The sequence below is a fragment of the Ranitomeya imitator genome, chromosome 3 (assembly GCF_032444005.1).
Source record: "Ranitomeya imitator isolate aRanImi1 chromosome 3, aRanImi1.pri, whole genome shotgun sequence".
Taxonomy (NCBI): domain Eukaryota; kingdom Metazoa; phylum Chordata; class Amphibia; order Anura; family Dendrobatidae; genus Ranitomeya; species Ranitomeya imitator.
In genome coordinates this window covers 445,747,196-445,761,054 of record NC_091284.1, presented here as the reverse complement: position 1 = coordinate 445,761,054, position 13,859 = coordinate 445,747,196, and the positions used below count along the sequence as shown (strand labels likewise).

The 13,859-nt window shown below is 40.9% G+C and overlaps 1 protein-coding gene across 8 annotated transcripts in view; it reads right to left on the bottom strand.

Moving 5' to 3' along the window:
• TPST1 (tyrosylprotein sulfotransferase 1) overlaps window positions 1–13,859 on the bottom strand; it is a 147,136-nt gene that overhangs the window by 41,686 nt on the left and 91,591 nt on the right. For all 8 annotated transcript variants that reach the window (XM_069757384.1, XM_069757385.1, XM_069757383.1 and 5 more), the window contains one exon: window positions 11,801–11,999. In XM_069757384.1, the coding sequence (XP_069613485.1) occupies window positions 11,801–11,999 (199 nt within the window). The remainder of the gene's footprint in view (window positions 1–11,800; window positions 12,000–13,859) is intronic.

Here is a 13,859-nt window from a genome sequence, read left to right as displayed (position 1 = left end):
TGTTTTTCTGACTTTGTTAGTGACCTCAGTTTGCCCTGAGAAGGCTCGGCTAGGGAGGACTATACTGAGACTTTCAACCAGGAAATTCCTTCAATCAAAGCCTCTGGGTGTGTATATGTGTATAAACCTCTCCTATATATATGGAGGGGGAATAAGTGGCCAAACCTATGATACCTTTAGTATTACACTGGATCTCCTCTTCAGTTGTATGCACTGTTCATAAGAAACCCTAAAGCCACATACACGGAACAAGCTATTAGAAATCAATAATTTATGATTTGATATAAAGGCCCACCACATCCATGGTCCATGTAGTGATTTCTGGCTTAGGGTGTGCAACTGACAATGCTCCAGCAGACTGTCCGCTTCACAAATATAGAGAAAAGTAGCGGCACATCCAAGGAATAAAATAATGGAATCATCTTTATTGCATAACAAAAACGGATTAAAAAAAAACAAAAAACACATTTCCAAGTTCACGATACCCATGAAGTGGCAACGGGTTTCCGGCATAACAGTGACCACTTTACTCATAGAAAAAATTTTACATGGTAGGCATGAAAGACTGGCGAATTCTGGTGTAACTTTGAGTAAGGGCATTATTGATACACCGGAAATGTGCCAGTCTTTCCTGGTTATCATTTGACCCTTTTCCATTGAAAAGGTTTTTTTTTTTTTAATCCCTTTTTGTTATGCAATAAAGAAGATCCTATTCGTTTATTCCTTGGATGTGCCGCTCTTTCTCTATATTAACAATACAATAGACAGCGCAGTCATCAGATGCCCACCTGTAAAAGGAATTTTGATAATCTGCTCCTGCCACAAAGCTGGAGAGGTCAGAGTAGAGAAGTCTATATAGTAAAGTAATGTTACTGCACGTTCACAGCACTTAATTAACTTTATGGTGACTGATGGAAATGGACTCAGTGCTATTGACCTTCTGCTCATTACATATCTCCCGGTGACCCATAATCAGAAGGCAAAGGCCATCAGGAGGGCGAGCAGCGGTTATATGTCTAGACAAGAATGTTACTGCGTGTGTGGCCAGAAAAAAGTCTTAAAAGATAGCAGTCCTCTTCCTGCACTCAGCTTTTTCTGAAGGAAAAAAAAATTCACAAGGGTTAACACTTGATAGAAAAAGGCTTAACGAGTATGTATTTTCATCCACATGTATAATAACCAAGCAGAATGAAAAATTTTCATTAGAGTTCTTTCCTACATGAAAAAAATAAAAAATCACTGGTTTAAGAATTTTGGATTAAAAAAAAAGGAATGCTACATCGTTGCGGAATTGTATGAAATGGACCATTAAAGGGGTTGTTAAATAAACACAATTACTTGTGGTGTCTCACTACTATCCACGTTAGAATGGTGCACATTTGCCCACTGATCCATTCAGTCCCTAAGGGTCTTCCAAGCGCTGCACTCAGCTTTTCCCGGCAGCCCAATACTGAAGAGGACCAGAGCGGGACTGTAAACCGGGGAAAATGGCGATCAGTAAGCATGTGTGTGACCTGACTAGTGATATACAGAAGTAAAACTATGTTGTGGGCATGAACATCTACGTCTCTTTTGAGCCATCCCTTGCTTATATTTGTCTTGGCATCAATCACTAAAGTTTAGTTTACTGTCCACTTATAGCCCTACAGCTTTTTTTTTTGGCAGCAGTTTTACTATTTAAAACGTAATTGTAGAATTTTTTTTATTTTACTTTATTAGAGAGCAAAATAATATGGGGTAGTTAGAAGGTCCCAAAGTAAAGGCCAAACTTTCCTCAGGTCCATTACGTTCTGTGGCCGGCCACATATTATTATTTATTATTATAGCGCCATTTATTCCATGGCGCTTTACTTGTGAGGAGGGGTATACATAATAAAAACAGGTACAATAATCTTGAACAATACAAGTCACAACTGGTACAGGAGGAGAGAGGACCCTGCCCGCGAAGGCTCACAATCTACAAGGGATGGGTGAGGAATATAACGAATGAGCCCAAGCCGTGCTGTCCTCTTACAAGGTTTACACAATGAAAAGAGAAACTATTAGGGCAAAATAAACATTCTGTACTATGCCAGGATTTCATTCAGTAATAGGACGTTTTCTTTGAGAATCCTTAGAAGAGCTTCATACATTTTAAGCAGAGAGAGGGCATTAGTATTTTGTGCCTGGTGCTGTAATATGACCTTATCAAAATGAAAATTGGAGCACCAGAATGAAAGGTACAGCAACAATGGGCTTCTTGTTAGGCCAGGCTTGGTTTTGTCTTCTCCCACTATAGTCTATGACTGCAGCCAAGGGGAGCTGGCACTACGCGACTTAGATTTCATCCCCATAATAATGGTAACATTGAACATTAACCGCTACAGTATGCATAAAAAATACCCAGCGCTCTGCAAACGCCTGACAGGCCAAAAGATACGGAAGCATGTAGCCATACCTTTAGAGATGGAGCGGGCCATAGATATAGAAAAAAGTCACCAACAAATGTACAATTTGATTCGCCTTTTAAATCCAGTATTACTGCATAACAAAGATAATGATAAATACAAATAGGAAAATCAGTAAGAAAATGGTCAGGACGTTTCTTCATAATCTTTTATAGAAGGAAGGATCATATCAATCAGCAGATGGGGGCTGTGCTATAACAAGGATTTTCTTAGAAGGCTCCTCTGAGTCCTTCTAACCTGCAGCATTACATGGTCATGGAAGACCTTAGTGAACATTGGTAGAAATTGGAGAATTGGCTGCATTTGTATTTATTTTATATCTCAAGGTATCATATAATTAAACTAAAAATACATAAACCAAACAAAAAAAGTGTTAATGGTGCAGAAAGCTTTTCATGTAGTCCATATTAATACGTTGTATATAGAAACACTCATTCATCACAATTAGCCAAGTAAAGGATGTTTTCTCTCACACAAATCATTTCTAATAATTCCTTCTAGAGTATTTTGTGCATTTACTCAAATTAATTGATCGAAAACAAATACACCCCACCTAAATAACAACCATCTTGTATTTAGCATGACAGCTATGATTTTTAAGAACAGCACCAAGTCTTCTAGACATGGAATGAACAAGTTGTCGACCTACTGCAACGTCTATCTTTCCATTCTTCAAGAACGACCTCTTTAGGAGGTCCTGGATGGAAAGTGATGCTTAACTTGTATCTTCAAAATTCCCCATAAATATTTCAGTTGGGTCCAGATCATGAGACAGACTTGACCACTGAATCACTGTCCTGTTCTTCTAGGGACATGCAACAGATGTGTTTTGGATCAGTCATATTGGTAACGTGCGATCTACCAATGGCACGGAATGATTGTAGAATCTTCTCTTTCAATGTAGAGTAGTACATCTATGAACTCATGATACCATCAATGAAATGTAGCCTCTTGACACTAGCAGCACTCAAGCAGCAAACATAAGGACAGTGCCACCACTAAATTTCACTGTAGGCACTATGAATTTTTCTAAATTAATTTAGAAAAATTCATGGTGCCTACAGTGAGATGTCGGTTGCATTTCTGAAGAAGAACAGGGTGAAAGCGATTCAATGGCCAAGTTTGTCTCTTGATCTGAACCCAATCATACATCTATAGAGAATTCGGAATAAATTAGCATAGCATCACTTTCCATCCAGCATCCAGGTTCAAAAAGAGGTCCTTCTTGAAAAATGGAAAAGTCACCAACTTGTTCATTCAACACCTAGAAGACTTCGTATTGCCCTTAAAAATCATGGAAGTCATGCAAAATACTAGATGTAGTTGTTTTTGATGTGGGATGTACTCATTTTTTGCAACAACTCATTTGAGTAAAACTGAAGATTTTGTAATGAAAGTTACATTACTAACTTTCCTTTTCATGTTATAGGTTAAAAAAAATGTTCTATGAAAGTCAGTCTTGTAAAAAATGTGCTATATATATTGCAAGGCAGTGGCGTTTCCACCAGTGAATTTAGTGAGACAGTTACCCAGGCAAGTGAAGTAAACATCTTTTATTGTCCAAATACTGCACACATGAAGTCGTTCCCCTCCGGATTGCCGGAAATATGTAAATAATGTCCAGTGCCGCTGGTACTTGCACCCCCCGTAAGGTTCTTGGGTGCTACCGTGTTCATCCACATCACTGGCTTTGGCCTAAGTTAGCTTCACACAGCCAGGCATACAACCACAACACCTTCAGCTCTGCTGCATGTGAAATCCAAACACAAAAACTGACACCCAAACCTTTACTGTAGGTTTAAATGAAAACAGTGGTCATGGGCCACCTATAAGACCCGGACTGAAGGGAGAGATCCATCCCTCTACTATCCTACAGATCTCTAAAAAAGAAAAAAAAAAAGCCCATGGCATGTTTTACTAAACCAACTTGGTCAAAAAACTTGACCAAGTCCACACTTTTTTTTTTGCATGGTAACTACAGCTGTGGCTACAATGCACTCCTGCAGTTCAGTATGCTTCTGGCCACATTCTGGGGGATACATAATGGCCCTCACATTTGATTACCCTCACGGTCTTAAAATATATGTAGATATATATGCGATTCTTTTATCAGTTTCAGAATCCATTCTGACACAACATAAGTTAGAAAGATTTTTCTGCAAACTTATGGATCTTTCTAAGAATTATGGAGTGGATTTAAAATAAAGTATACATGTTGATTTACATGCACATTTGTTTTTATACAGTGCGTGAAGGAGATTTCTTAAGATCTCATTCACCTTGTTGCTGCTGCTGTAATATGCTGCAGATTTTGCGCCAACAAATCCAGATTAAAAATAAGCAGCTCTTTCACTACGTATGAACAAATGATCAAATAGCGTGTATTTCCAACGAGGGAGTAGATTCAACAGAATGGTGTACTCCAAAAATCATCACCTGTAGCTTTTGGGAAAATCTTTCTATTTAAAACGGATGCTTTCTATGTGGCTCGTTATCATGAGCACTTTCTGTTGCCTCTCTGTTAAGTGTTACATGCCGCCGCATCTGGAAACAGATGCTTTTCATTGAAACTCCCAATTCTTGATACAACACCAAGCTACTACAAGGAGGGGAGCTGAATTAACAAGGCATATTTCCCAGCACTTCAAACGCTCAAATCTCAAGGTTCGTTCTAATTAGCTTGACAGACGCGAGAGCTCCTCACTTCAAAGCATGAGAGGTATTGGATAATAACTTGTACCATAAATATACAGAAGAGTAAACTTCAATCGCTCCGGAGGCATCCTTTCACAAAGCAAGGAAGTAAGACAACTCCACCCTACAGAGCATCAATGACCGTGAAGTCTAAGGGCATGTGTCCACGTTCAGGATTGCATCAGGATTTGGTCAGGATTTTATGCAGGTAAAATCCTGACCAAATCTGCACCTGAGGTCACAGGAAGGTCACCTACGTTGTCCTTGCATTGTTTCTGCAATGTAAGGACATGCTGCATTCTTAAAAGACGCGCCGCATGTGCGTTTTCGCGGGTCTGCCGCATGCGCCTTAATGCAAAGTGGAGACAGGATTTCATGAAATCCCCTCCAATATGCTGTAACATCTGGATGCTGCTTTTTTGACGCTGCGGCTCAACGTTTGACCTCCCTGCCCAAGAATGCGCTCCCTGAGAATCTGCTCGAGGGCCTGATAAAAGGTCATCGAGGGCCGTGAATGGCCCTGGGGCCTGAGGTTCTTCACCTCTGGTTTAAGGTAACAGTATACAGCGGAAGTGAAGTATTTTCTGTATATATCCTTACTCGATTGTATTTTTTGCACTTTGTTGGATAAACATATTTATATTTGAAGAAAATATTTGTTGGGTGTTTCAATTTACATGAAACCTTGATTACCCGGTATACCTTATTACCCGAAAGGACTATGCAACCTTGTGTTACCAATCTAGTGGAAAGCCTACCCAGATGAGTGGAGGTTGTTCTGACAGCAAAGGACGATTACTCTGAATTAGTGCCCGTGCTTGTGGCCTGAGAACTTCATCGAGCACATAAAGAGGTGAAATCCACCAGACTTGGCTGTAATTCTAGGATACATTTCCTCGTTAAATGCAAGGAGGGAGCACTGCTCGGTATGAGCTATCCTGTTCTAAATGTGGAAAATCCTTTTCTGCATCCTAATTGTCTTACAAATAAATGAGCACAGTTACCATGGCCACAAATACAGTGGGGCAAAAAAGTATTTAGTCAGTCAGCAAGAGTGCAAGTTCCACCACTTAAAAAGATGAGAGGCGTCTGTAATTTACATCATAGGTAGACCTCAACTATGGGAGACAAACTGAGAAAAAAAAATCCAGAAAATCACATTGTCTGTTTTTTTTTATCATTTTATTTGCATATTATGGTGGAAAATAAGTATGTGGTCAGAAACAAAATTTCATCTCAATACTTTGTAATATATCCTTTGTTGGCAATGACAGAGGTCAAACGTTTTCTGTAAGTCTTCACAAGGTTGCCACACACTGTTGTTGGTATGTTGGCCCATTCCTCCATGCAGATCTCCTCTAGAGCAGTGATGTTTTTGGCTTTTCGCTTGGCAACACGGACTTTCAACTCCCTCCAAAGGTTTTCTATAGGGTTGAGATCTGGAGACTGGCTAGGCCACTCCAGGACCTTGAAATGCTTCTTACGAAGCCACTCCGTTGCCCTGGCGGTGTGCTTTGGATCATTGTCATGTTGAAAGACCCAGCCACGTTTCATCTTCTATGCCCTTGCTGATGGAAGGAGGTTTGCACTCAAAATCTCACGATACATGGCCCCATTCATTCTTTCATGTACCCGGATCAGTCGTCCTGGCCCCTTTGCAGAGAAACAGCCCCAAAGCATGATGTTTCCATCACCATGCTTTACAGTAGGTATGGTGTTTGATGGATGCAACTCAGTATTCTTTTTCCTCCAAACACGACAAGTTGTGTTTCTACCAAACAGTTCCAGTTTGGTTTCATCAGACCATAGGACATTCTCCCAAAACTCCTCTGGATCATCCAAATGCTCTCTAGCAAACTTCAGACGGGCCCGGACATGTACTGGCTTAAGCAGTGGGACACGTCTGGCACTGCAGGATCTGAGTCCATGGTGGCGTAGTGTGTTACTTATGGTAGGCCTTGTTACATTGGTCCCAGCTCTCTGCAGTTCATTCACTAGGTCCCCCCGCGTGGTTCTGGGATTTTTGCTCACCGTTCTTGTGATCATTCTGACCCCACGGGGTGGGATTTTGCGTGGAGCCCCAGATCGAGGGAGATTATCAGTGGTCTTGTATGTCTTCCATTTTCTAATTATTGCTCCCACTGTTGATTTCTTCACCCCAAGCTGGTTGGCTATTGCAGATTCAGTCTTCCCAGCCTGGTGCAGGGCTACAATTTTGTTTCTGGTGTCCTTTGACAGCTCTTTGGTCTTCACCATAGTGGAGTTTGGAGTCAGACTGTTTGAGGGTGTGCACAGGTGTCTTTTTATACTGATAAGTTTAACCCCTTAGTGACGGAGCCAAATTTTTGAAATCTGACCAGTGTCACTTTATGTGGTAATAACTCTGGAATGCTTCAACAAAGCCCAGTGATTTTGAGATTGTTTTTTCGTGACACATTATACTTTATGGTAATGGTAAATTTAGGTTGATATGCTTTATGTTTATTTATAAAAAATATCAGAAATTTGAAAAAAATGTTAAAAAATTAGCAATTTTCAAACTTTGAATGATTATCCCTTTAATCCCAATAGTCATACCACAGCAAAACATTAATAAATAACATTTGCCACATGTCTGCTTTACATCAGCACCATTTGCAAAATGTTATTTTATTTTGTTAGCATTTTAGGAGGATTAAAAATGTAGCAACAATTTAAATTTTTTTCAAGGAAATTTACAAAATGTATTTTTTTAGGGACCTATCCATGTTTGAAGTGAATTTGGGGGTCCTATATATAGGGAAATCCCCACAAGTGATACCATTTTAAAAACAGCACCCCCTGACATATTGAAAACTGCAGTCAGGTCGTTTGTTAACCCTTCGGGTGATTTTCAGGAATTAATGCAAAGTGGCATGAGAAAAATGAAAATCTGTATTTTTATCACCTAAATGTCACTAACTTCTGAACAGGTTACTACAGCCGACAGACTCTAAGGCCGCTATTTGGTCATGAATTTCCATGACAAACATCAGGACCATGCAATCATGATCTGAGACCACCAATTGGGATAAAGAGGAAGCCCCCACAGTCTGTTAACCGTTTATAATGATGTAGTCACTATTGACAGCAGCATCTAAGGGGTTAAATAGATTTGGATGGTGCAAACACTGATCATGGCTGATGCAGCAAGTTGTCAGCTATAGTGGACAGCTGACAGCTACTGGATTGTCACCTGTATGGGGATATAAGTCTCTTACATCTCAGGTCAGTTAAAAGGCGTATTGGCGGTCACTAAGGGGTTAAACAGGTGCCATTACTACAGGTAATGAGTGGAGGAAAGAGGAGACTCTTAAAGAAGAAGTTACAGGTCTGTGAGAGACAGAAATCTTGATTGTTTGTTTCTGACCAAATACTTATTTTCCACCATAATATGCAAAAAAAATGATAAAAAAAAACAGACAATGTGATTTTCTGGATTTTTTTTTCTCAGTTTGTCTCCCATAGTTAAGGTCTACCTATGATGTAAATTACAGACGCCTCTCATCTTTTTAAGTGGTGGAACTTGCACTATTGCTGACTGACTAAATACTTTTTTGCCCCACTGTATGTATGTAAAGGGGTTGAGAAAGGGGGGTTTGATTTAATTTTTTTTTATTTTGATTACTGTAATAGACCCTATCACAGTGATCAAAATGAGATAATAGGAAAAATTTCCTATTGTTGCCAGATACCGGCCAGTAGATCATTTTCTTCCAGGAACATGACACGGAGGGCTGGGGGATGGAGCAGGAGGGTCTGGGGATGGCAGAGATATTGGGGTGGCTTGGGGGACCCCATTTCTCTCTCCTATGATATGTTAGATCATATCAGAGGAGACAGAAATGAATTGTAAATCAGACTTTTTTTGTGCTTGCCATTATTAGGTGAATAACAACGATCACGTTACAGGGGACTGTAAAAACCGGCCCTGATCATGTACTCCAGGGTCTCAGCCACCCCCAGTAGCGGAGACCCCGGAGATTATCGGACACTGGGGGGGCGCTATACCCTTATTTCTCAGCGCCGTTAAACAGCGGCGCTGAGGAATAAGTAACAAGCTAGTACAAATGTATATAGTCCATCAATGCTACCTGACACTTAGCACGTTATATAAACCGGGTACATCCACCACTGCAGATCGCCACAGATGTGGGGAAGGGGTCGCAGATGTAATACACCTGATGTGCTATCGTCATCCTATTGCAGACTTTTGAGAAGAGGCCATACCTATTCTCATTGTGATTATACACCCCTTGTACCACTCTGCCCTAAGTTGTGTATATTAGGAATCGTTGATAAGGAGACCTGTACTCACTACCCTCGCACTCTTCTAAAAACATTGTTTTATAGCCATTAGATACCGTATATACTCGAGTATAAGCCGAGATTTTCAGCCCACTTTTTTGGGCTGAAAGTCCCCATCTCGGCTTATACTCGAGTCATACCCAGGGGTCGGCAGGGGAGGGGGAGCGGGGGCTGTGTAATTATACTTACCTACTCCTTGCGCGGTCCCTGCACGTCCCTGCTTCTTCCAGCGCTGAAGCTTCTTCCTGTAGTGAGCGGTCACATGGTACCGCTCATTACAGTAATGAATATGCGGCTCCACCTCCCATAGAGGTGGAGCCACATATTCATTACTGTAATGAGCGGTAACAGTGACCGCTCACTACAGGAAGAAAATGTGGCGCCGGGAAACAGATGTGCAGCGACGGCGCCAGGAGCAGGTAAGTATGACGGGGGCAGTGCGCGATACTCACCTGCTCCTCGTTCCACCGTCGGTGCCGCTGTGACGCTCCGGTCAGAGGGCGCGGTGACGCGATTAGTGCACGCCGCCCTCTTCCTGAACGTTGGTGCAGAGGATGGGAAGACACAGCGGCGGTCAGCGGTGGATCGAGGATAGGTGAGTGTAGCAAGTGCCGGGGGCCTGAGAGGTCAGTATGTAATTTTTTTATTTTTGTAATCGCAGCAACAGCATATGGGGCAAATATCTGTATGGAACATCTTATGTGGCCATGTGCAGCATTATATGGGGGCAAATATCTGTATGGGGAATCTGTATGGGGTCATGTGCAGCATGATATGGGGGCAAATATCTGTATGGGGCATCTTATGTGGCCATGTGCAGCATGGAATGGGGGCAAATATCTGTATGGGGAATCTGTATCGGGCCAAGTGCAGCATTATATGGGGGCAAATATCTGTATGTGGCATCTTATGTGGCCATGTGCAGCATGATATGGGGGCAAATATCTGTATGGGGCATCTGTATGGGGCCATGTGCAGCATTATATGGGGCAAATATCTGTATGGAGCATCTTATGGGGTCATAATCAACATTTGTGGTGCATTATACGGGGCAAATATGTGTATGGAGCATCTTATGTGGCCATGTGCAGCATTATATGGGGGCAAATGTCTGTATGGAGCATCTTATGGGGCCATGTGCAGCATTATATGGGGCAAATATCTGTATGGAGCATCTTATGGGGCCATGTGCAGGATTATATGGGGCAATTATCTGTATGGAGCATCTTATGGGGCCAAAATCCCCATTTGTGGAGCATTATACGGGGCAAATGTCTGTATGGAGCATCTTATGGGGTCATAATCAACATTTGTGCAGCATTATATGGGGCATATTTTAATATGGAGCATCTTATGGAGCCCATCATAAACTGTATGGAGCATTATATGGGGCTCCTGATTCAATAAGGATATTCAAAAACACTTAAGCTACGGATGTCTCAATTAATTTTACTTTTATTGGTATCTATTTTTATTTTTGAAATTTACCAGTAGCTGCTGCATTTTCCACCCTAGGCTTATACTCGAGTCATTAAGTTTTCCCAGTTTTTTGTGGCAAAATTAGGTGGGTCGACTTATACTCGAGTATATACGGTAAGTGGATAGAAGACCCCCGCGGATTTCACACTGGGTCAGTATGGCAAATACTGTAGCTTTCTATAAGATGGTGGTATATAAAAATAGACATTGTCCCCAAAAATTTGATAAGCCTTGGTTTGATTCCCTCCTTGTCTCACATTAGTCCCCAGGTGATGAAGAGCATTCCCTCGTGATAAAGTATGTGATATTTGGTGCCTGACATGAGCGTCTTATGCTTTTTGTTAAGATAATAGACCCAAGGAATGTTAAGGGAAGGGTTTACTTTGCCAGACAGTATTAATGAGCAATGAGAAATGCTGTTTGTTCTTTGGTTCTATGACGTAAACTTGTTATGCTGTATAACCTTCAATAAAATGAGTTTAAAGAAAAAAAGAACACGTTACATGGTAATCTGGGGGTAGAGCCAAGGTTAACCCATAAAATAAATCAGTTACGTGATCCTGTAAGAGTTTCTGGCCCAGCTAGGACAATTTTTACCAAGGCATTTTAACAGTACAGTAAAACCAAGGCAGACATTTAAAGTATTGTTTTGGAGGAGATTGACGTACTATAAGTGTGTTACATTGAAAGTCATTCTAGCTGGGGTAAATGACTTATATGGGCAGTAAGGGCTTAAGGGATAACTTCCGCACCCAAGTCGATTTTCAAATTTTTACAAAACACTTAAGTGCTGGCCCTGAAAAATGCAATACTAACAGAATTTAAGCTATAAGAGATCCTATTTCATCACTTACCCGTCTTGTATTATCAATAACCTTCTGATCTGGCTTTCCATAATTGGGAGGGTTGGCATACGGATCATAGCCTAGTTTGGCCAACATTGGTGCAATCACTGGCATATCTCTTAAAACATCTGGAGGTATTTTACCGACCCATTTTGACAAAGCATCCACATTCACTGGCTTGATGACTTGATCAGTGGATCGCTCAACCCTGAAAGCATACAAGACAGACCTAGATTAGACAAGGCCATAATTTAAAGCAATTTCACAAGGCGCAAAGTCACATTTAAATGGGTGTAATTTGATAAATAAGGTGATATAAAGCCAACTGAATCTGAAATCAGCCTATTGCTAGGAGTCCCAGGACATGACTTTCAGATTTAAGGGAATGTCCAGAGATTAGACAACCCCTTTAAGCCATTATTGCTACATTTGGTATATGAGGGAAGAAAATTTCCTTAGCCAAAGCTCCTTCCTATGTTTCTAAATGACTAATGGCAAAAAGGTACTAACACAGCCTGACCATAGATGTAACGTTTAATACAGTGGCTTGTGAAAGTATTTCCCTCCCCCCTGGCATTTTTTCACGTTTTGCTGCCTCACAACCTGGAATTTCACTTTTTTTCTTTTGAGGGTTTGCATAAGTTCATGCAAAGAACATGCCTACAACTGTGAACATTTGGTTTTCTTTTTATTGTGGAGCAAACAAAAAAATAGGACAAAATAACTGAAAATTTCAGGGTGCATAACTATTCACCCCCCTAAAGTCAGTACTTTGTAGAGACTCCTTTTGCGGCAATTACAGCTGCACGTCACTTTGCATAAGTCTCTTTATAAGTCTCTAATAGTTTTCCACATCTTGCACTTGGATTTTTGCCCATTCCTCAAGGCAATACTGCTCCAGCTCCTTCAAGTTAGAAGTTTCCTCTGGTGAACAGCAATCTTCACATCTGACCACAGATTCGCAATTGGTTTAAGGTCTAGGCATTGACTAGTCCACTACAAAACATTTACATGTTTCCCCTTAAACCAATGAAGTGTTGCTTTAGCAGTATGCTTTGGGTCATTGTCTTGTTGGAAGATGATCCACTGTCCCAGTCTCAAATCACTAACGGACTGAAAAAGGTTTTGCTCAAGAAAAACTCAAATAAACTAAAAAAAAAACTCAAAGAAAAAAAGGTATTGCTCAAATCCCTGCATTTTGCACCATCCATCTTCCCCTCGACTCGAACCGTTTTCTCTGTCCCTGCTTTCAGAAAACATTTCCACAGCATGATTCTGCCACCGCCATGTTTCACCATGGGGATGATGTTCTCGGGGTGATGAGCTGTGTTAGTTTGGCGCCAGACATAGCGTTTCCCTTTGTGACCAAAAATTTTAATTTTGGTCTCATCTAACCACAGCACCTTCCTCCATACATTTGGGGAGTCTCCAACTTGTCTTTTGGCAAACTCCAAACGAGTCTTACAATTTTTGAATGTAAGTAAAGGCTTATTTTCTGCCCACTCTTCCATAAAGGCTTATTATGGTAGTATGTACAGATACTCCAGTCTCTGCTTTGGAACTCTGCAGCTCCTACAGGGTTACCTTTGATATCCGCTGTCATTGCCTCTTTAAATAATGCCCTCCTAGCCCCAGCTGAGAGGTTTGGTGGGCGGCCCTCTCTTGGCAGGTTTGTTGTGGTACCATGTTCTTTCCATTTGCTGATAATCGATTGGATGGTGCTCTGGTCGATCAGCGATTGGGATATATTTATATATATACAATGGTGTTCAAAAGTCCTGCATAGGCGTGAAGAAAACTATATGTTTCATGCTTCTGCATCTCTACAGTGAAACTGGTGGAACAGATATGTTTTTGTAATCCCTCATTGTATGCCATACTCATTTTTGAATGTCCCAAGTGTATAAATTGTTATGGTATGCGCATTTTTGATAATTTTTTTTTACATCATAGCCATACCTACACCAGTACAGTGTGTAGAATGGTGAACAGGTTTCTCAGTTCATTAACTTCCAATGCAAGTTCACACAGACTTAATTTTTACTTTTTAAGATTTATTATTTTTTAT